Source organism: Callospermophilus lateralis, chromosome 5 (assembly GCF_048772815.1).
Source record: "Callospermophilus lateralis isolate mCalLat2 chromosome 5, mCalLat2.hap1, whole genome shotgun sequence".
In the NCBI taxonomy this organism is placed as follows: Eukaryota; Metazoa; Chordata; class Mammalia; order Rodentia; family Sciuridae; genus Callospermophilus; species Callospermophilus lateralis.
The window spans coordinates 157,220,349-157,244,826 of record NC_135309.1 but is presented as its reverse complement, the minus strand read 5'-3'; the positions used below and the strand labels follow the sequence as shown (position 1 = coordinate 157,244,826).

Here is a 24,478-nt window from a genome sequence, read left to right as displayed (position 1 = left end):
TGCGTGTGGGTGTACAGTTGTAATCCCAGAGGCTTGGGAGGCTGAGGAAGGAGGATTCAAAGCCAGCCTGAGAAACCTAGTGAGATCCTGTCTCTAAATAAAATATAAAAGGGCTTGAGATGTGGCTCCGTGATTAAGTGTCCCTGAGTTCAATTCCTGGTATCAGAAAAGTAAAAGATGCTTGTTTTCTGACATTAGGTATTGAAATAAAATAACAAAATTCCCATAGGATAAAATAAAAGAATATTGCCTTTGAAAACCAGGAAGAGAAAAGAAAATCATTGAGCGTGATTTGTGGTTTTATTACACATATATAATCTGATGGGAACTTTAATCTGCCACAGAATGTACTTCATGATTTAGATTTTAGTAAGAGACCTCAGGATGAACCTTTTGTTAATTTTACTCTTCTTGAAGCCTCATCTTGTTACTCTGTTGAGGTTTTGGGTGGTGGACCAATCGGTCCTTATATAAAAACAGGTTATCTTTCTTGGCTTTCTATGTTGGTAGTGTTTATATTTGCTTCATGTTTTCCCAGAAATACCAAAATCCTGTGAAAGAAAGGAGAAGCTAAGTTACATTGTTTAGGTGGTAGTTACAAGCTTCCTCTAAACCTCAGCAGTTTAAAGCAGCAGCAGGTTAGTTTCTCATTGACACACATTTCATGCTTTTGCTAACTGTAGTCACCTGGAGAAATGGCTTGATCCCTTACCAAATGCTTCCATAGCCATTGAGGCAGGAAAGTACAAAAGTACAGTATGATGAATTGTATTCATTGCCTCCACTTATAGACACATCATTGTAGTTCATGTTTTATGGACCAAAGCAAATCAGTTTTTATGCCTGATTTCAGAGGTGGCAGTGAAGTGCATTTCCACCATATACTCAGAGAGGAAAAACCCCAGAAATACTGGGGGAACAATGCTTTTGATATTCATGGTATCTGACAAAATAATTCTTACCAAGTGGATGAAGTAAATGTGCTCATTGGGTACATTTTAATCCACAGCTTCACTGGACCACATTTTAGAGAGGGAATGGTAATTCATTTCATTCTCTTTTATTATTTGCTCTTTTTTCCCACAAGTCTATTTAGACACTACTGTAGAAAATCTTCTCATTTTAAAAATTAAAACCTTAAATACAGTAAAATTTACCTTTATTTAATGTCTCTGTAGACAAATGCATGTAGTCCTATGTCCAGCACAATCAAGGATAAAGTAGTTCCATCACTTCCCCTCCCCAAATATTCTTATATCCTTTTATGCTATTCCCACCCTTCACTCCCAGTTGCTGACAGCCACTAATATGGTTTTTTTTTTTTTTTCAGTTAGACAAATACCTTTATTTGTTTATTTATGTGGTGCTTAGAATCGAACCCAGTGCCTCACACGTGCTAGGCAAGTGCTCTTAACACTAAGCTACAACCCCAGCCCCCACTTAATCTGTTTTTGTTCCTAAGAATCCTTATTGTGGATGTTCCTAAGAATCCTTATTGTGGATATTTCCAGAATGTCATGAATGGAATCATACAACATGTACCCTTTTGAATCTGGCTTCTTTCACTTAACACAGTGCATTTGGTATTTATCAACATTGTTGCATACTCTCAGTAGTTCATGCCTTCTTGTTGCTTAGTATTGTGTTGTTGGAATGACCCCTGTTTATTCAGTACAGTTGTGTAATTCACAGTTGTGGTTGGTTGTTCCAGTTTTAGGGACTGGATTCATTATACATAAACACATAGGTTTTTGTGTGAACATGAGTTTTTATTTTACTGGATTAAATCTTTAGGAATAGGATTGCTGGGTAGTATGGTAAGAGGTTTTTGGTGGTTTTTTTTTGCCATTTTAATAGTATGCAGTGATAATTTACTGTTATTTTTTTAAAGAGTTTTTATGGCTAAAATATAAATAAGAAAATTTGATATTTTTTTAAATGTAAAATTCATTGATATTAAGTATACATTGTTGTGCAGCCATCACTATATCGTGATTAAAATTTGCATTTTCATAGTGACTTTTGAATTTTTTTCCTATCTGTGCCTCCTTTGAAGAAACATGTGTTCAAATTCTTTGCTAATTCAAAATAAAAACTTTTCTTATTAAGAGCCCCCTAGACTGGGTGCAGCAGCTCATAGCTATTATCTCAGTGACTCGGAGGCTGAGGGAGGATTATCGTTTAGTCATAACCTTGAGGCAAGCTTTAAGCTTGGAGATTTTGTTTCAAGAAAAAAAAATAATAATAAGACTGGGGATGTGGCTCAGTGGTTGAGTGCCTATGGGCTCTATCCCCAGTAGCAAAAGAAAGAAAGACTCCAATTAGTAAAGTGGACAAATAATTTGCAAAGAAAGAGAACTTGGTAAATGTTTGGAAATGTTCAACTTGACTAGTGACAAAACTTCTTTTTATTTTTTATTTTATTGTTTTTTAAAGAGAGAGGTGAGAGAGAGAGAGAGACAGACAGAGAGAATTTTTAATATTTATTTTTTAGTTTTTGGCGGACACAACATCTTTGTTTGTATGTGGTGTTGAGGATCGAACCCGGGCCGCACGCATGCCAGGCGAACGCGCTACCGCTTGAGCCACATCCCCAGCCCAAAACTTCTTTTTAAATAGCTGCTGTACTGCCTAGTTATTTTTTAATACTTATTTCAATAATATATGTTTTACTATAGGGAGCAGTCTGCTGTGCAGATGGAAAAATATTTAATAAAGCTGAAAGAGTCTGAAGTAAACATATAGAATGTTGGTATTGTAAAAAAGATTCAGTAATATAACTTGATTGCATGATGATTGATATTGGGGAGAAAGTGTATTAAAGTCAAAGGGAGTGCTTTTTAAAATTGGGACTCTATTTTAAACCTTATTTCTTCACTTAGTTAATAATTTACTTAGGTCTCAACTGAATAGAGTTAGTTAATATAAGGTTTCCAGCCAGTTTTCTGATAGTATGACAGTCTTGTAATATGCCATATCTCTTGCATACTGTTTTCTACTTAGTCCGATGTGCCTTGGATGCATTACCTTACCCTACTATATTTACCCTCAGTTTCCCAAACTATAAGATTGGTATTATGAGGAGTAAAGGAAATAATGCATTCTCATTGCTCAGAAGTCTGTCTGAACATGGTAGGAATTAAATACCGTGATGAAGCAGAAAATTTTCTTTTCTCTTATTTTTTATTTTCTCCTGAGAGCTAATTGAGACAGGAAAAACCCAACAATAACTTAAAGATATTTATTCATGTCTGTGTAATATTTTAATATTTTGATGGAAATAATGCTTTGTGAAATAACTGGACATTTTAATATTTTGACAGGATATATACATATATTTTTTTAAAAAATATTTCTTAATTGTCAGTGGACCTTTATTTTATTTATTTATATGCGGTGCTGAGAATAGAACCCAGTGTCTCACATATGCTAGGCAAGTGCTTTACAACTGAGCCACAACCCCAGCTCCTTGACAGGATATATTTTGACAGTATATTCTGTAAAGTATTTACACTGTTTAAAGTATTTCCATGTATTATAATTTAAGGAAAAGCTTATTGATATGTTTGTTCTTTTCATTCTTGTCCACATAGTACATGGGTAAGTTACAGAGTCAGCAATAATTTCTAGATTGAATAGAATTTAAGGAGTAAGTATTTCCTTGTGAATTTTTTTTTTTTTAATGTTCATGGAGAATGGTCATTAAACTGTCATTAGGATTTTTTGTACTTCATTATAATTTACTACGGATAAACATAGATAAACGGATGATTTTAGGAGTTATTAATTACTGCTTGGAAATAGTTATATGATAGAATTCCACTAGGGGTGATTTTTTCCCCCAATTGAGACCAAGCTATCGTTATTTTCATGTAATGAGACTACATAAAATAACAGATGGATTGATGCACTTGTTTTTCCTCTTGCAGAACTCCTGGCCCAGGATATGAATCGTCCTTTTGTTCAGTATATCTTAGCTGTATGCTCTACCCACATGTTAGTCATTTAGTAGCAGTCTTGGTTATCAGTTTGATTCTCATGGTATCACAATGCTTATATTTGAGTATCCCTTACTTTACTTAAAGATGACCCCAAAATATGAGAGTAGTGATGTTGGTAATCTCATTACAGTATATTACTAAAATTGTTCTATTTTATTACAAATTATTGTTATTTTTTACTTTGCCTAATTATGAAGTAAACTTTATCACAGGTATATATGTATAGGAAAAATAGGGTTTGGTACTATCCTCAGTTTCAGATATCTCCTGGATTTCTTGGATTGTGGATTTCTTATCTGTGGATAAGGAGATTTCTTATCTGTGGATAAGGAGAGAGTACTGGATTTCTTTGAATACTTTGTTTAGCTCTACTTTTTTTTTTCTTTTCGGACTGACATAAATGTTAGATTATAGTTATAGAGGTCTCCAAGGATGTGTTTTTTTAAAAAATATTTTTCATTGTATGGACACAATACCTTTATTTAATTTATTTATTCTTATGTGGTGCTGAGGATTGAACTCAGGGCCTCACTCATACTAGGCAAGTGCTCTACCACTGAGCTACAGCCCTAGCCCTATTTTTTAAATATATTTTCTTTCTGTTGTTCAATTATTTTCTTCTGTTGCATTTTCAAATTCACTGATTCTTTCCTCTTTCCTTTTTGTTCAGCTATTAAGTCTGTTTATTTATATTTTACTTATTGTACTTTCGAGTTCTGAAATTTCTGCTTGGTTCTTTTTTATATCTTCTTTTTCTTTGCTGAAGCCTTCAATTTCATTTCTTTCAAAATGTGTTTGTAATTGCTCATTAAAATATTTTTATGATGGATGCTTTAAAATACTTGTCAGATAATCCTAACATTTTAGCGTTGGCAATTGTTTGCCTTCTCTCATATAGGTTGAGATTTTACTAGGAAACTAGCTTTGACCTTGCCGTCTGATTAAGAAGCTCCACTTCCAGGGATTCAAGTTCTTATTCTAGACCAGCGTTAAACAGAGCTTGAGGCTTGATTTTAGATTTGTTGTGTTTGCTTAGTATTATGTTTGTTATTTTGTCATTCAAAAGGATGGGGGTCTTTTAAAAGTTAATGTCCTAATTTTTGGGTCTCCCTAATTGGATATTCTGTCACCCCATCCCTGTCCTCACCCAATGGGTATTCCCTTGGAATGAACAGTGTCTCTGTAGATGAGCACCCTTGGAGCTTGCCACTTCCTTGATTCTACCACAACTTTATGTTAGGACATGCAGGACTGAGGCACCTTGTTGGGGTCCATATTGTGTAATGTAATGAGCCTACCACATAATCAATCCTATGTGTATATTATTATCCTGTTGTTTTTGCCTTTTTTTGGTGGCAGTTTGCCAACAAGGTCTATGCTTGCCTTTCCCTAGTCCATATTAGATAGCCAGTCAGTTACCCTGTCCCCAGTGGCAGTCTTCATCCATGTTATCCCTGGCTGTGTCCCCACTGCCTTCCTCTACACTAGATTCCATGAGACATGCCTGAGGCCTGGCTGGGGGGATGGCATCCCACATCGGGTGTTGCCCACAAGTACTTGTTCTTGCACTCACCCTGCCTAGTTAGTTGATCCTTGCTCAAACACATGCCTGTATCAAAAATTAGTCTGGGGGTATCTAAGTACTTGATATGGTTATGTGAATGGCTTTGGTTGGCATTCAGCTCCTACCTGGATAACTTGTAATTTTTTAGTTAATTTACATCTGTGGTGCCATTGGCTCTGGTGATTGTAGATAACATAGATCAGTTGCAGAACCCCATCACCCTGTCACATTTAGGTGGTGTTGCAGTGCCTTCTGTGGCCATGGAATGTGACTTGGAATATAGTTCATTCTGCAGAGGGAGCCTAATAAACTAATAACTGTATCCAAGGAAGGTAAAGTGGAGTGAAATTTTCTACTCTCAACCCTAGAAGGCAGTGACAAAGATAACACAGGACTCTGGAGATCTTGGAATAGATACTTGTTTTGAGGAGTTCCAGGAATTGAATTGAGGTGCTTTACCACTGAGGTACATCTCAGCCCTTTGTATTTTGAGACAGAGTCTTGCTAAGTTGCTTAGGGCCTTGCTAAATTGCGAAGGCTGTCTTTGAATTTGCAATCCTCCTGCCTTAGCCTCCTGAGCCACTGGGATTACAGGTCTGCACTACTGTACCAGGCAGGGTACTCTAAATCTTTTAAGGAGGGTAATGTAATGAGCCTATCACATAATCATTGAACCAATGATTACAGGGCGAGTCTGGTGCCAGTTTCAGTGCCCTACATTGAATTTACTGTAGTTAAACGGCTTGTAGTTGATCCTGGCATAGGGAAGGGTTTGTTGTCAGGGAGCTCTTGTCTGTCTCTTGGGGCCCTCTTTGTTTTCAGCTGTTTCATTGGAGCTGAAGTATACATGTGGAGAAATTGTAGCATCCAGAGCAGCTATAGGCTGCCTGGATACCGTTGCTGGGAACTGTGGAATGGGATTGTGGTTCTGTTTTCTTTTGGAACTTTGTGGAGAATGATTAAGTATAAGGTAGAGGTATTAGTGTTGCACCTCTAGAGCTCTTAAACCAGTGTAAATCTTAAACCAGTGTAAGACCAACTGAAGTGAAAACTTTTGCCAAGGATGTTTTCATTACTCAAGGATGAAGGTGAAATGGGGAGGTTTAAAAAGGGTTAGGTCCTATGTAGTTTTGACCAAATAAGGTTGGAAATGCCTTCTATAGACTCTGCCTGCACTTAATTTGAATCAGTACTGGCAACTTCACCAGACTGTGCTATGGATGGAGTTGACTTACTGATAGCTTTCTTTGGATGGGATGTGTGACTTTTCTCTTTTGGTGGAGAGATTTGTTTGGTTAATTAATAGCATGATAACCAGTTAACTGATCCTTAGCACTTGGTGTCTCTCAGCTTTATCATGTGGCATCTGTCACCAAAGATTTAAGCAGCCCAAGTCTCTGATTCTTGTGCACATGGTCCTAGGTATCAGCATTTGGCCCTGAGGGATAACTGAGGAGGTCTACATCAAAGTAATAACCAGATTTCAATATGTGGACCTGTGGAGGAGCTTTCCGAAGCAGGCTAGTGAGTGAGCGCGTGCCAAGGATCAGTTGTGGTTTTCTTCTGAGCTGTATTGTTGGCCACCTCAGGCTAAAGAGCAGACAAATGTTTTTCTAAAGCTGCTTGGTGTGGGTGGTGGGGAAAACTGTCATTCTTTACATAACTATAGATCCTGGACTTCCATGGCTTCTGCTTATGGTGGCCTCTGGTTTACCTCTTTCTGACTTGGCATCTTTGTGGTCTAGTCCTCTCAACTCTAAATATGTGTATTTTTTTTTAAAGATGTTGATGGACCTTTATTTATTCATATATGGTGCTGAGAATTGAACCCAATGCCTCACACATGCTAGGCAAGCTAGGCAAGCGCTGTACCACTGACCCATAACCCCGGTGCCTATGTTTCTTGTTCTTGTGGAAGAGGTTAGGATAGGGATTTCTATTCTTTGTTGCCACCTGCCCTCCGCTGTTATTGATTTGAGTCCTCAGGTGTATTTTTGTGGAGCTTAAATTGTTAGGACTGTTTAAACTGCTAAACTATCAGGATTAGAGTTTAAAATTGTTAGAGTACTAATGGTGATTTGTTTTTGCATATATTTTTTCGATACTTATAGGAGAGTTTAGTTTTAAAGAAAATCAACAGTTTCTGTTATTTTCAACTTTATTTATGGAGCCAAGGAACAACTACCTTTGAATCCATTTTCAGAAAACTTAGTTTCAGATACACATTTGCATATCATCTTAATCATGATTGTCAGTTCTCCATGCTATTTTGCCAAGTGACAGATTATTGTTTTGACAAAAAATATTTTTGTATTGGTGGTCTTTAAAAAAATTTATAACCAAGAGTAATTCTATTTTTCTTTTTGTTAACAGACATATGTAGAGTGTGTCGGTCAGAAGGAACACCTGAAAAACCTCTTTATCATCCTTGTGTATGTACTGGCAGTATTAAATTTATCCATCAAGAATGGTAAGTCATAATTTTAGAAAATTGTATAACTCTGAATTTCAGTTTTGTCATCTACACAAGAAGAATGATCATTTCAGTGAACTTGCTCTATAATTATTTTTAAAATTTTTGTTGTAAAAATTTGAAAAATTGGAAAAGAATTTCCCATAGTTCTTTAAGCCATGCTTGTTATTTTGGTATAATTGTGAGTACCCTCTTATTTATTTCTAGCATAGAGAAGTTATTTTATCTTTGGGAAATATTTTCTTTTTTAAGTTTTCAGTGGCATAGTAATAGCTTACATGTATGAAATACTTTGTATCAAGAACTATTTTCATGCTTTACACATCCTAACTAATCTTTACATGAGAATTGTGAGGTAGAGTATTATTGTTATATAGACAAAGAAATGAAAGTATAGACAGGTTAAATAACTTTTCTTAGGCCATGTAGTCAGCCAATTAGTGACAGAACTAGGATTCAGACCTAGTTACTAGGTACTAGTATTATCAACCAGTATTAAAACTGATGATGATGCTTGGGATTTTCTTATTCATTTAACTCTGAAGAGATTTTAATTTAGGTTGAATGAACCTTTTTAAGAGAAATAATATATGTATATATATATTTTTGTCTTTAGCAGTTGTAAATTCTGTAATCTTAGAAGGCAGATAAAGGTTTAAGAATGATCTAAATTTGAAATTGTCAAAATTGTTAAAAGCTCTATAATATGTTAAGTTTTAATAAAAACAGAACATTAGTTTTCAGTGAAACTTCAGTTTGTTGTAAATATTGTATTTATGAATGTATTTGTAATTACAGCTTAGTTCAGTGGCTGAAACACAGTCGAAAAGAATACTGTGAATTATGCAAACACAGATTTGCTTTTACACCAAGTAAGTTCTTTTAGATGTTTTCATATTTGATTATTACTGGCAGCAAAAGGTGTTTTAAATGATTGTAAAGCATCAATTTTTAATTTCATTGTCTTTGATAGTAATAGGAAAAAATGCTTTTTCATTTAGGAAAATATTTTTTTAAATGGTCATCTAACACACATGTTTTATAGGACTCTTTCCTTTTAATTATAGACAAGTTCAAGCATATACAAAGGTATAATGAATTCACATGATGTATCCATCACTCGGTGTCACCTGCATTTCAACCCATGGCCTATTTTACTTTGTCTATGCTTCTTTATCTCCCCATCCTTTTTATTATTTTTATCTGACCTTTTAAAAATAATCCTGTCATTTATATTTTCATTTGTACATTTTTTTCAGAATGTGGCTCTAAAAATGTAAGGATTCTGTTTTAAAAAATACATGTTACCATTATCCACTTAGAAAAGATAATGATGCCTTGAGTTCATCAAATATTAAGTTTGGACAATCTTTTGAGCTAAAATTATGTGTATATTAGAATAATAGTAATAAAGATAAAGTTTTAACTCTCCTTTTTTTTCCTTGAGCCTGGATTTTTTGGGGGGTGTTGGGTGGGAGGTGATTTGAACCCAAGGGCACTTAACCACTGAGCCATATTTGTAGACCATTTTGTTTTTATTTAGAGTTAGCATTTCACTAAGTTGCTCACAGCCTCACTATGTGCTGAGGCTGGTTTTGAAAGTGCTATCCTCTTGCCTCAGCCTCCTGAGCTGCTTGTATTACAAGAGTATGTCACCACGCCCAGCATAAGACTGACTTTTTAAGCTCATATTTTGTAAGCCTTTTGTAAATATTCTGCAGGTTTATAAACTTTTAAGTAATTCCTATGCCTATTGATAAAAATCTAATATTACTCATCTTAAATGGAAGACTATACTGACAAATAATTAAAATTTGAAGTATAATTTTTCATTTTAGAATCTCAGTGTGTTGCCCTTCTCTCCCAAACATCTCTTATGTTATTTTTTTTTTTTTTTAAAAAGCCTTTTGTGCTGCTCAGTATAGATACTGTAAATTCATGTTAGTTTTACTTTGTATTTGACAAGTATAAATAATTAAAAATCCACATTTTCACTCTTGGAGCTTAATATTCATTGCCATCAAAAATGTCAACTATTTTGCGGTCTTTTAATTTTTTTGTAGTGTATACTAGTTCTATAACTTTAAGATTTTTAGCAAACTAGTTGAAGTTTAATAGGAAAATCTTTGGGCTTCTTTTGAGTCCAAGAAATGCTGCTTTTGTATATTTTAGTTTTCATTTGATCTTCTTATGAGGTTTCCTTTATCTTTCACCAAACTCTATTATTACTGGCTGAGTGACTTGCTCTTTTATACCAAATATCCTGTTGAAGTCAGTGATTGATGTTTGTATATTGTAATAAGTTAATTACCAGAAATTGAACCCAGGCCCACTGGACCAGTGAGCCACATCCCCAGCCCATTTTTGTATTTTATTTAGAGACAGGGTCTCACTAAGTTTCTTATGGCTTCGCTAAGTTGCTGAGGCTGGCTTTGAACTCAGGATCCTCTTGCCTCAGCCTCCGAAGCTGCTGGGATTACAGGTGTCCATCACTGTGCCTGCCAAAATTTACCATTTATTTTTTTTCCTTGAATGTTTGTGCTGCTGGGATTACAGGTGTGCACCACTGTGCCTGCCAAAACTTACCATTTATTTATTTTTTTTCCTGAATATTTGTTTGTACTGTCTGTTTTTCTGAGTTACCTGTAGTGGAGCTTTTGAATAAGCAGTTGTTTTTATTGGAAACATTTAAAAATGCTATTTTTCTAAAATCTGACAATTTTCTTTTTCCGAGTATGTTGAACCACATTTTGCAGAGAAGGGGGAAGATATGAATTTATCATTTAAAATTTTAAGTACTATGTTGAAATTAGGGGAAGGGTTGGCTTAATATAAGACTGTGGCTACCACATGAAATGGCTTCACTACAGTTGTGCTTTTTGAGTTCTGTGTCCTCATGCTTGTGTTTGGGGGAATTCTTTCATGATAACATATCAACTTCCCTTTTGTTCTTGTTTCTTTTACCTGATATATCTATATCTCTGTCTGTCTGTCTGTCTGTCTATCTATCTATCTATATTGGTGGCATTGGGGATTACACCAGCTCTTGGATCACATATTCTAGGCAAATACTCTACCACTGAGCTACATCCCCAGCTCTTTGTATTTTATTTTGAGACAGGTTCTCACCAAGTTTCCCAGGCTGGCTTTAACCTCCTGAGTAACTGGGATTATAGGTGTGCCATTATACTGGGCTCTTGACCTGATATTTTATGGCTTAGGAAACCAGATGATTATATTGTTTGAATGCTTAATCTTTTCTTCCTGGTTAGGCATTTTTTTCTTGTTGATTTTCATATTTTACATGTGATTTGTCTCCTAAGCAGCTTCTTGGGTAAATGTAGTATTGTTGTAACTATTTGATTAATTTTGTTTTCATTGGAAAAATATTTAAGTACAATACATATATTGAACATTAAGATATTACAGTGTTTATTTTCTGTTTATGAATTAAGCCATTTTAAAATCCTCATGAAATCCTGTGTATGTTTTTCCCTCTTAAAGTTTATTCTCCAGATATGCCTTCACGGCTTCCAATCCAAGACATATTTGCTGGACTGGTTACAAGTATTGGCACTGCAATACGATATTGGTTTCATTATACACTTGTGGCCTTTGCATGGTTGGGAGTTGTTCCTCTTACAGCATGTGAGTATTCCTGCCTATGTCAAAGTTACTTAAACATTGTATAACCACTTAATATTATAAGAAATGTTGCCCCAGGCTATTGTTTGAATGACATTTAATTAGTTGGTATTTAATGTCATATTGATTAGGAAGCCTTGTTTAGGAAATATTCATCTGAACTCAGCATGAGTTTGATTTTCATTTGGTGCTGGGGATTGAACCCAGGACCTTGTCTCAGCTAAACGTGTTCTAGCATTGAGATACAACCAAGGATGAATTTTTAAACAGGTCTGTTTCTTAAATGAATGTGAGAAAGAAGAATACAGTATACACAGGTTAATGATGAAAGTTCATGAAAGAATTTAGAAAGTAAAAATAATTAGAAGAAACTCAAATTTTATTCCTTGACTTATACAGGAGCTTTTAAGGTCTCTAGTAGGTGGATTGTTTTGGGGTCTCCCCACCTCCTTTTAAAGATATAAGATCTAATGGTCCTGAGTAATTGGGAAGCTTATCTTTCAGATATAAGAAGCTCTCTGGATCTTGTATACTAACCAATCCTCTTAGGTGATTATTGTTCTTCTTCTTTTCCTTAAAGACATGGAAAATAGTATATGAATGGCAGAATATATAGATATGATTTCTTGGAATTAAAAATAAGCAAGATTTTTAAACAAGTATGCAATTAATATTCTTATGTCTGCTAAAATAAAATTAACGTGATTACCTGTGGAAATGAAAATATTGAAAGATATACCAAATAGCAGAATAGGTTTGTTGAATAGTGGATTAGTGAGACAGAAGACTTAGTCAAGGAGTTCTCCTAGGCTGCAATTAAAGAGACAAATGTTCCAGGTATGAGAAAAATATATTGAGAGATGAAGGCTAGATCTAGTTGTTTCAACAACTGCTAGTAAATAGTTCTATTAAGGCAAAAGAGATAATGGAGGTGAGAAAATGGTATCTTTTTTTTTTTTTTTTGGCAAGAAAATGACAATAAATGAAAAAGGAAAAAGTCTCATATTCCTGAACAATCTCAAATTTTCTAGAGCTAGGGAGTATGGTAAAGGTATAGCAATGATGTGCTTCCATTTCTGGATTGTCCTACAAAGTAGAGAAAATCAGACTGCCATCAGACTTAAAATCAGCAATGTGTAATACTAAAGGAAAGTCCACTTAAAAACTTAAAATTTGGCAATATTTTTGATCTTAAAATTTCTCACCTGAAAAGACAACATAGAGAAACATTTCATTAGATGTGAGGGTTTGGAAAGTTTACTGTTTCAAACTTTTTAATGAAAAAAAAAAGTTTTAGAATATACTTTAAATGAGCAAGGAATCAGAAAGATGTGAGACTCAAACAGGGGTGGGCTGGGGCTGTAGCTCAGTGGTAAAGTGCTTGCCTCAAATGTGTGAGGCACTGGATTTAATCCTTAGCACCACATAAAAATAGAGATACTGTGTGTTTATCTACAACTAAAAAATTAAAATAAAACAGAAGTGCTTCTTATAATTAAGCTCATTTATTGCTAATCTGTGATAATTAATAGTTCTTAATAGCTTGGTACTAAAATTCCAGGTAACCTTAACATGGAAGCAGTTGTAGGGAGAGCTTTTTAAAGTTGCTTGACTTATTTGTGAGATTATAAATTCTCTACATATAGATAGAAAGATGATGAATAGCTGTGAATTTAGGGGTATGCTGGGTGTGATGGTGCACATCTGTGATCCCAGAGGCTCAGGATGCTCTGGCAGAAGAATTACAAATTCAAGGGACTGGGGATGTGGCTCAAGTGGTAGCGCGCTCGCCTGGCATGTATGCGGCCCGGGTTCCGTCCTTAGCACCACATACAAACAAAGATGTTGTATCCGCTGAAAACTAAAAAATAAATATTAAAAAAATTCTCTCTCTCTTAAAAAAAAAGAATTACAAATTCAAGGCTAACCTCAGCAACTTAGTGAGACTCTGTCTTAAAATAAAAAAAATTATAAGGGCTGGGGATGTGACTCAGTGGTTATGCACCTTTTAATTCACTACACAGTACCCAAATGTAAGAGTAACCAAACAATTCGTAACTAGACCCACACCTACACTGTGTCCTGATTAACGACAAAAGCATCCCAGTTCAGTGAAGGAAAGATAATTTTTTCAGTAAACGGGATAGCATCAACTGGTTCGCTATATGGGAAACACGAAACGTATCATTACCTCAGTATGGCTCAAAAATTAATTTGAGATCAATTAAAAGGCTGAGTTTGAATGTTAAAAAACAAAAAAATCTTAGAAAATGTAGACTACCCATAAAAGAAAATATTGATAAAGTCAATTTAGAATTAAGAACTTCATCTTCAGATGCCTTTAAGAGTAAAAAAGAAGCTACAGAGTAAGCGAAGATGTTTGCAATACATATATTCAACAGAGGACTTATATTATGAGTATATATAAAGAGTCGTAAATACACCAGAAAGAAAAAGGCTTGATAACCCAATTAAAAAGCTGAACAGGTGTTCTGGAAAGAAGATATTTAAGTAGACAGTAAACACATGAAAAAGTGCTCACCATCATTAGTCATCAGGGAAATGGTCAAGAAGATAGTCACTAGAAAAGCTAAAATTCAAATGATTGACAGTCTTAAGTTGCTGCTTAGGAAGGTGGGACAACTGAAATATGTATACATTGATGGGGGCAGTGTATACGTTATAACTGCTTTGGAAAACTGACAGTATCTACTAATGTTGGCTATTACAAATACCTTATGATGTAGTAGTTTCATTCCTGGGACTATAGATAATAGAAAAAATAAGAGCCTTGTGTCCACTAAAGAATATACAAATAAATACAAGCACAACAGCTTTGCTAATAAATTGGTACCAGTCAAATCCTTTGAACAGTAGAAATACGTTGTGATATATCCATACACAGAATATTACATAGCAGTGTAAAAGAGCTAACTGTTGTGACCTGGAATAACATGAATGGATTTTGCTTCTTTGAGAAAAAGAAGTCTGAGACACTAAAGAGTATGGATTATATGATTGCATGTACATGAAATTTAAAAAAAGGTCAATTTCATATATGGTGATAAAAATCAGAATAGTATTACCTTTTGCAGGTGCTGTTGACTGGAAAAGGGCTTAAGGGAACCTTCTGGGGAGCTAGAAATGTTGAACACCTTGCTTTGGATAGTATTTACCTGGATACATACATATGTAAGAATTCACGCAGCTGTTCACTTAAGATTTATGTAAAAATGTGTATTAGTTAAAAAGTAGCAAAACTTTATAGAGTAACTGCTATAAGATTAGAAACAGGATTATCAGTTAGGGAAACAGCAAATGAAAATTGGATAGATCAGCCAAAGGTAGGAAAGAAAGGAAGAGAAAAACAGAAAGGGAAGTAGAAGAATAACAGATAAATTTAAATATATCTGTAATCAAAAGGGTTTACACTTTTTTTAATAATAAAGAGTGTCAGTTTGTGTACACATTATACTGCTCTACAAGAAAGAAATATAAGGTTAATGAGGTAGAAAAATAATTTTGTTAACAAATACTAATGAATAGCAGGAACCATGTTAGCTGGCCAGATATTATTCAAGATTAAAAGTATAATATCATTAAGTGGGACAAAGCATCATATTTTATATTAATAAAAGATGTAGTCCACTAACGAAATAAAATTAAAGAACTTTTAAATACTAGAAAATAGAACTGTGATATATGTAAAGCATTTACAGTCATGATGGAAGACCAACATACCTCTCTGAAATCTGTAGATCAAATAGTAAGAACAAATAAGTCCTTAGAGGATTCTGGTAACATTTAACATGTTTGATTTCTATCTAACTTGTTTATATACACACTATGTAAAATTTAAATTACATCACATAGTACTTATTCTATAACTTTTAAACTTAGTGATGTACCTTGGCTCTCTTTCCATGTAGTACATGATCTGCTGCCTTATGGTTTTTCTTTTTGTTTGTTTGTTTTGGTACTGGAGATTTAACCCAGGGGCGCTTTACCACTGAGCTGCATTCCTAGCCCTATGTATTTTTTATTTTGAGACAGGGTCTCACTAAGTTGCTTAGGACCTCACTAAGTTGCTGAGGCTGTTCTTGAATTTTCGATCCTCCTGCCTCGCTACCTTATGTTTTTAAGGGATCCACAGCACTCTGTAGTAAAGAATTCTGTTATATATGAACTCATTTTCCTTTCTATTGACATTTGGTGTGTTGTCAGTTTTACTTTGTTACAAGCATATCTGCTTTGGATATCTTATATACATATTAAGTAATTCCTATAATAGAAACTCTTCCTGACCTTCCATTTTGACTTGTTTTTTTTTTTAATATTTATTTTTTAGGTTTAGGTGGACACAATATCTTTATTTTACATTTATGTGGTGCTGAGGATCTAACCCAGTGCTTTGTGCATGCTAGGCAAGCATTCTACCCCCGAGCCACGACCCCAGCCCTTGACTTGTTTTTTAAAAGTCACCATTGATGTCACTAAAAATTTCTTGTGTAAGACTGGGGGCCGGGGGGACAAAAACAAAAAGACTCTAGGGAATTTTTAAACTAATAGGCAAGTACTGGTTTGAAAGATAATCTCAGCATTTTCCTTAAGCCCATTTCCAAAGCTGTAGTCACTCATTATGTCCAACATTCTACCTTTCTGAATAAAGACATTATTTCTTTTCTGACTAAGAGGATAAAGGGATGATAAAGCATTCACTCAGACTTCATCTTTTCCCCTCAGGGGCTGGATTTAGTATATTCTCTATTTAAGGACACATGAATCTGTGCTTTTAAAAATTTGGCTGCCAGTTTGCTGTTTGCAGCATTGGAGCATGTATTGTAGTGAAGTATCTTCTTAATTTCAAAGATGTGTAATTTTAAAGCTGAAATATTTTATTCTTATGAGTAGACTTAATACATTTTGGAATTCTAGATTTTAAAAAATTCTCCACATTATAACTTTAAAAACATTTATTTTTAATTTTTTAGTTGTAGATGGACACAATACCTTTATTTTATTTATTTTTATGTGGTGCTGAGGACCAACCCCAGTGCCTCACGTATGCCTCAGCTCTACCACTGAGCTACATACAGCCTTAGCCCTCCATATTATAATTTTAAAGATCTTTAATTTAAACTCCCCCCCTTTTCAAGCATCTAAGCTCATTCAATAAAGACAGTTTAGAGAGAATCTAAACACTGAAAAATATTGTATAGCATTTATTTTTTTTAAATATTTTATTTATTTGTAGATGGACCTTTATTTTATTTATATGTGGTGCTGAGAATGGAACCCAGTGCCTCACACATGTGAGGCAAGCTCTACCATTGAGCCACAATCCCAGCCCATAACATATTCTTTTTTTTTTTTTTTTTAAGAGAGAGTGGGGGGGGGGGAGAATTTTTTTAATATTTATTTTTTAGTTCTCGGCAGACACAACATCTTTGTTTGTATGTGGTGCTGAGGATTGAACCCGGGCCGCACGCACACCAGGCGAGCGCGCTACCGCTTGAGCCACATCCCCAGCCCCCCATAACATATTCTTTAGTCACTATTTTTATGCTTGCATCACCATCTTTTTTTAAAAAAATGTAGGATTTTGAGACTCACACAAAACTTGTTTCAGTGCCTTTCACAGTGTTCCATTGTAACTCTTGATCTACTGTGATGAGTTTGTGATGCCGGTTGTGACTGTATGCCATCATGCCCTTTTTTGTAGGCCGCATCTACAAGTGCTTGTTTACTGGCTCCGTGAGCTCACTACTGACACTGCCGCTAGACATGCTCTCAACGTGAGTATTAAATCCGTATGACAATGAGAGTTGTGCAAAATAACTTGTACTGTTTTTTTTCTTAATTTTTATTAGTAATTTGAAAATAATTTTTTTGAAAGTAATTTATTCTTTTGTTCCAAGGACAGTTATTCATGCTTCTTATGCTAACAGTTATAACTGCGGAAGTAGCTAAAATATATAAATGATTCTTTTAAAACATAACCCCTTTTATATTTTAATGGCAGGATGATTTCTTCATTAGGCTCTCACACAGTTTGAGGTATTTACTATTTTTATAGGTTGAGAATAATTTAAATATGTTCTTGAGATTATTAGAATATACATGCTAAAAACTTGTCACTATGGCTGTCTCATTGTATCATAATTTGGTATTAAGCATTGTTGCTTGCCTTATGTTGGCAGACTCCATATTTTCCCTGTCCTGATAGGCTTGTGTGCATCTCAGTGCACCTTTGTTACACGACTGAATGGTAGAGGCCTGGTGGGGATGGACAAAAGAAATTGTTATCGCAGCTTTTTTTCTGTACCCCTGAATAGTGCTTTTTTTTTTTTTTCCTTCTTTCCTTTATAGAGTATAGAGTAGATCTATTTTTCCTGAAAATTTACTTTAAATTTCCGTAATATCTTAGTGGTTGCTGTGTATTCCATAGCTCAGTTCTTGGTCATCTCAAGGCATACGTCATCTCAAGGCATACCATTTCAGTTTTCTTTTACGGAAGAACAAACTCTCTGAAACTTGGTGGTTTCAAAGAACCACCATTTTATTTGCTCAGAGGTCTCAGAAATTGGGTTTGGCTCAGCCAAGTTTATCTGTGGAGCTTGCCTGAACTGTTCATGTATTTTATTGGGGCTTGATTATCTAAGATGGTCCTGGCTGAGATGACTTGGTTCTCCTTTACATGACTTCTCATCTTCCAGAAGGCTGGTTGGGGGGAGTCTTTACGCAGTGGGCTCAGGACAGCATTAAAAGGGTGAATGAAAGTAGACTCCCAAGCCGCCTTCTTGGTTCTGGAACTTGGGCGACATCCAGGCAATAAACAAAACCAGTCTAGATTTGTTAGTTTGTTATCATTTAAAACCTGCAGGAGCCATTCATATTCTCATTGCTGATGGCAAAGAAGAAGTAGAAGATATTTTGGTCTCCACACATTAGAATTTTAATGGTCTAGAAAGTTCCTTAGCAATAAAGTGATTAAGATTCCCCCTTTTGATTTATGAGCTATTACAGACAATAACCCTTAGGAGACACACCAGTGCAATTATAGTTTGGAGCTACTAGGTCATGCTCCCAGGTTGACCCTTGTTCAGATTTTCAATGGAGGAAAAAGTCATTTATTCCATTAAAATAGTGGATTTTCTAAAGACTGCCAAGATAATTTTGAGTTATCTTTATTTTGAAATTATGGGTGTGGGTAAGGAAGGATAAGCTCTTCAGAGAGGAGAACCAAGGAACCAGAACCAAGGGGTCTTCAGTATTATATAGCATTTCATGTATTTTTATGTATTAAACTAAAAATACTTTGCCTATTTGGACTTATTGAGGAACTAATATACTTTGTTATATTTGCAGTTAGTATCAAATCTTGATTTGTTTTCTAAGTGAAAATTTTCTATAAAGTTTATCATAGACTTCTTTGTCTTATACATGGCATATAGGAAACCTGTCTGGAGAAGCTTCATTCTTTTTCTGATTTGATGATTCTATTAGTTTGTATGGACTTAGGTAAATGCTAGGTTTTTGAAGTTGTAAGTAAAAGAAGAACAAGGAAATTCTTTGTAAGGGTTTGAGAAAGTTGTTCACTTTTGGTAAGTTCAGTGCTTAACCTTTGTCAAGTGTTTGCTGTTTACTTTCTGTCTTCTGTTTCTTGACCAAGTTAAAGGATAGGCTGTGGATAGTTAATTGCTATGTAGTTCTGATGTTATGTCTACTATAATACAAAAATAGATACAATATAAATATATATTAGCTTTTAAAATAGGTTGAATTTCACCATCATTTCAAATAATTCTTTTGGAGAAGCTGCTTTTCACCCCCAAAGTTAGATTTTTCTGACTGTTTTTACAAGTATTCTTTGGAGTAATTATATATAATTTTTTTTAAATAGGGAAAATTTGTTGGCGGATTGTTTGCAGGGTTGTTTTGTGGTGACGTGCACGTTGTGTGCGTTCATCAGCCTGGTGTGGTTGCGAGAGCAGATAGTCCACGGGGGAGCCCCGATTTGGTTGGAACATGCTGCTCCGCCCTTCAATGCTGCTGGACACCACCAAAATGAGGTAACCTCCCATCCCTGAACTTGACTTCACTTGAGTAGGACATGAAAATTATGGTTGCCCGTAGGATTCAAACCTTTGACTCCCATGTGCCTCATAAATGTTCTTTTGCCATTTCAAAGGAGTACATCAGAAAGGTTTGGAAGAAGATTAAGAGAAATAAGAAAAACCAACAGAATGCTTTCATGATTTTTGCCTCTTAATTTTCTTGCTAGATTGGCCAAAAAAAAAAAAAAAAAAGAAAGAAAAAAAAATGGATGTCACACTAAAATGTTCTTCCTCTTTTTTTCTTTCTTTCTTTTTTTTTAAAACCAGGGATTGAACCCAGGGGCGCTTAAACACTGAGACACATCCCCAGCCCTTTTTTATGTTTTATTTTGAGACAGCCTTGGCTGTGTTACTTACGGCCTTGCTAAGTATTAGGCTGAGGCTGGCTTTGATCTTGGGATCCTCCTGCCTCACCCTCCCGAGCTGCTGGGCTAACAGACATGCGCCACTGTACCTGGCTGTTGTTCCATTTTCTTTCCTTGGGTTAATTGTTCAACTCACGACTAGAAGTTAAGATACAACTTACTGGATATGTTTCTTACATGCTGTGTAACATTAAGGAAGGGCCTCCCCACTTCTTTGCTTATATGTTCTTCATATGAAAAATGCCTTGCCTTTCCTGTCTTGTAGAAACATTATCAAAAGTAGAAAAATTGGAATATTGTTGATAATCTAGTGCAGTTACATTTTTTTCTTTATGGATTATGACATGCTTAGATACAAGAGTGTTTGTTAGTGGTATTAAGAAGAGGGCAAAGCCAAGTTCATTGGCATGAACCTATAGTTCTAACTGCTCAGGAGGCAGAGGTAGGAGGATTTTCTGTTTGAGGCCACTGTGGACAGCATAGACTCTTATCTTTTTTTTTTTTTTTAAAGGAAGATGTAAAAAATAATTTTTAGTGTATTGCTTGCTGAGAAATTATGGGTCTGAAAATGTTATGTAGATTAGCTGTTTGCTTGGAAAGGGAATAATTTATACTTTATAAAATTTTATTATGAAAAAGAGCTGTATAGTAAATTAATAGCTTAATGTTTGCTTTTAGGACCTGCTTTTTTCAGTGTGTAGATTGATTTCATCAAAGTCTACCGTTTAATTTTTCTTTATAAAGTGTAACTTTGAAAAGCATAACAGAAAATAAGACTATAAACTGGCGCTGTTCTTATGTAAGATTAACATGTTTATATTGGACCTCTTTTAAAAAAAATTTTTTTTGTGGTTGTAGATGAACAGAATGTCTTTATTTGTTTTTATGTGGTGCTAAAGATTGAACCCAATGCCTCACACATGCTAGGCAAGCTCTCTGCTACTGAGCTACAGCCCCAGCCCTGTACCTTACATATTGAAGCATTTTATACTGTTTAGTTTTAGGATCCTCGTTAAATCATGGGAGTTGTGGGGGTTTTCTTGTTTTTTTTTTTTTGCACTACTGAAGACTGAACCCAGTGCCTCACATAAGCTAGGCAAGTATACCGTGCTGAGTTAAATCTTCAAATTGCCTCAGCTTCCTGAGTAGCTAGAAATATAGGTGTGCATTACCACACCTGCCTGGGAGTTGTATTTTAACTTAACTGTCATTAGCTACAGTTATATCTTCACATTTGATAAGTACCAGAATTTAAAAAGAGTCAGAGAAGGATGTATTTAGTAAAAAGTCCATATGTGCATTCTTACCCTTACTGACTGAGAAGAAATTAGAAACCATTTCCTTTAGTTTTTAAAGTGAAAATGGAATTAGTTTTACATATGTATATGTGTAAATTTTTAAAAAGGTGTTTTCGTCTCTGAGATAGTAAAAACAGGAGATAGATAGATGTCTTATAAAAAAGGATTACAGAATGTGTTCGAGATACCCAGATTTGTAAACTTACTTTCTATAATGCTTTGTGAATTGTTAGTCCTTAAGTTAAACTTAAGTGAATATGTGTACTGTAAAGTTTAGAGTTTTTTTTTTAAATATATATACCAAGTTGATCCAAAATCAGATACATTTAGAAAAGATGACTCCGAAGGAAAAAAAATTAAAGATGACTCTGAAGGTTTTTATTTTTTAATGTTAGTAGTTTTTTGTGTTTGCTAATTTTGTTTTTTTAAGGGAGAACACAATTTGGAAATGAAGCCAACTGATGAGTTAGCTAAACTTCTGGGCTCTTCTGTCACTTTAGGCTCCAGCAGGAGGAAATGGTGCAGAAAATGTTGCTCCTGAGCAACCTGCTAACCCACCAGCTGAGAATGCAGTGGTGGGAGAAAACCCCGATGCTCAGGATGATCAGGCGGAAGAGGAAGAGGAAGACAATGAGGAGGAAGATGATGCAGGCGTGGAAGATGCAGCGGATGCTAATAATGGAGCCCAGGGTAATGGTGCTTTTGCGCCCTTACTCTTTCTTCAAGACCATATATCCATTGGGTTGAAGAGAAAAGGACTAGAGTTTTCAAATTTTAATATCATAAAGTTCTATTTCTAACCTATTTTTACTCTGACAGACCGTCATTTATGGCTACGCATATGCATAAATATGTTTTTTTTCCTATGCAGTATGGAACATTTTGTGTTTTATATACTTATACAGAATTTTTTGTTTTTTTAAAGAATATGATACATGTTTACCTCATTTCTCTTTCCATTTCCATTGATTTAGTACAGCTTGTAAAATTGGAAAAGATCTTGACGTTTATGTTGCAGGCCAGGTGCCATCATTTTTACTATTTTTAATTTTCTAGCAGATTAAATTCTGGAATGTAAAAAGTAAGATCCAAGACTGGATCTGCCAGTCATCTGTTAGTGGCTCACTGTCTCTTCTCTCTTCTACTGCAGAGTTTTCCTGTTAAGCACTGTATTGTCTCTGGATCCACTTGACATGGTGGATATTTGAGTGTTTCTGTGTAACAGACGCTCTTTGAGATACCATGTACATAGTTGTGAACAGAACATTAGGTCACTGTCCTCAGGGAGTTTCTGATTTAGGGAAGAGGTACACATTGGGATAAGTGTCATGCAGGTTGCTATATTATCTAAGGTTTCCTTGGAAATTCAGAGTAAATTACTTTTGACCTAGATCTGAAGAGTGAGAAGAAGCAGGTTGTATAGTGGGAACAGTGGGCCTTTTCAGGGAAAGATCAGAGGCTCTGAGAATACGATCTTTTCTTACTACCTAGTACCTTGTCATCATCTCTCTTGGTCTGCTACATTAACTGCTAAGTAGTCTTCCTCTTTGCATGTGTGCACCACATGGTTCCTATTACTCTCCTGCCTATTTCAGTGCTTTTCCTACTGTACTAAAGAATAAAATGAAATCCAGATTCTACATTTCTTTTATGTGATCCCTGTCCACTTTTCATACTTATATCTTCCTCTACTCTGTTCATCACTGAGAAAGTTAGAATCCTCTGGCTTCCTTCCTTTCCTTAGATCTACCATATTTATTTATTCCTGATTCAGAGTTGCTGAAGTCCTCTTTCTTTTCTAGCACTTATCACAGTCTAGTATCACCTTATCTTATATGTACTGCTTACTTTAAGGTATGTATTTTTAGGTAGCATTTACTGTGTAACAAGCAAATAGTGTGGAAAAATTTTAAATGTTATTTAGCTTCTCAATATGATCTTATACCTAAAAAAATGCATTTTATTATTTATAGTTCAATTTCCACCCCTAATCTTTAATCTGCAATTATGTTTCCAGATGACATGAACTGGAATGCTTTAGAATGGGACCGAGCTGCAGAAGAACTCACATGGGAAAGAGTAAGATAAGATCTCTTCCTGTCACAATTCTGGCATTTAATCCTAAAGTATATTTTAAAATTGGGCATATTTAGATGTATGCACTAATTTTGTAGAAAATAATTACCAGATTTTTTTTTGTATAGAACATTGTACTATTTGTGGTAAAAATATAGAAACTGATGATTTTCTATTTTTTGGTCTTTATTATAAAGCTTGCTTCATAGTTTCACCTGAAAGTGTGACTAAAAAAAAAAAAATTTTTTTTTTTAAGTTGTGTATAAACACAATACCTTTATTTATTTTTATGTGGTACTGAGAATTGAACCCACTGCCTCACACTGGCTAGGCGAGCACTGTACCACTGAACCATAACCCCATCCTGAAAGTGTGAACTTTTGAAAAACTAAGAAGCAACTTAAATTTAAGTAGTAAATTTAAATTTTCACACTTCATTTGACAAAATAATATATTTTTATCATGAAGTCTTGACTGGCTTTCTGTCCAATGGAAGAATTAAACTCTTGGTGGAATTTTTTTAGATATTATATGCAAATGACTTGAAATAAAAGGACACCCAAAATATAAAACTTCCTGTAGGGTCAGAGTTTTTTTACATTCCAAAAATGATAGGCTGTATTGAAAAGTAGTGGATGAAGGCTGTATTTAAAGATACTAAAAGAAAACCTATTTTATAAGAGTAGAAATCTTGTTGCATATTGAACTAATGCACACTATTATTATATATTTTAGATGCTAGGACTTGATGGATCACTAGTTTTTCTGGTAAGTAAAATTATATTTAATAAAAGAACGGTGAATTACTTGTCTTAGTGATTCAATAATTTCAGATATATAGTATGTGCTCCTTTTTTATACTAAAGGTCAAAATGCCCTTTGGTTTTTGATTACTTCATGTTTGAAGACTATCATATATATATATGTGTGTGTGTGTGT

General features: G+C 34.8%; 1 protein-coding gene across 1 annotated transcript in view; it reads left to right on the top strand.

The window, feature by feature from the left end:
* Marchf6 (membrane associated ring-CH-type finger 6) overlaps nt 1-24,478 on the top strand; it is a 76,611-nt gene that overhangs the window by 12,652 nt on the left and 39,481 nt on the right. The window contains exons 2-9 of the mRNA XM_076857473.2: nt 7,939-8,035; nt 8,837-8,910; nt 11,543-11,686; nt 17,406-17,478; nt 19,587-19,755; nt 21,964-22,153; nt 23,481-23,542; nt 24,275-24,307. Coding sequence (XP_076713588.1) covers nt 7,939-8,035; nt 8,837-8,910; nt 11,543-11,686; nt 17,406-17,478; nt 19,587-19,755; nt 21,964-22,153; nt 23,481-23,542; nt 24,275-24,307 — 842 coding nt within the window. The remainder of the gene's footprint in view (nt 1-7,938; nt 8,036-8,836; nt 8,911-11,542; nt 11,687-17,405; nt 17,479-19,586; nt 19,756-21,963; nt 22,154-23,480; nt 23,543-24,274; nt 24,308-24,478) is intronic.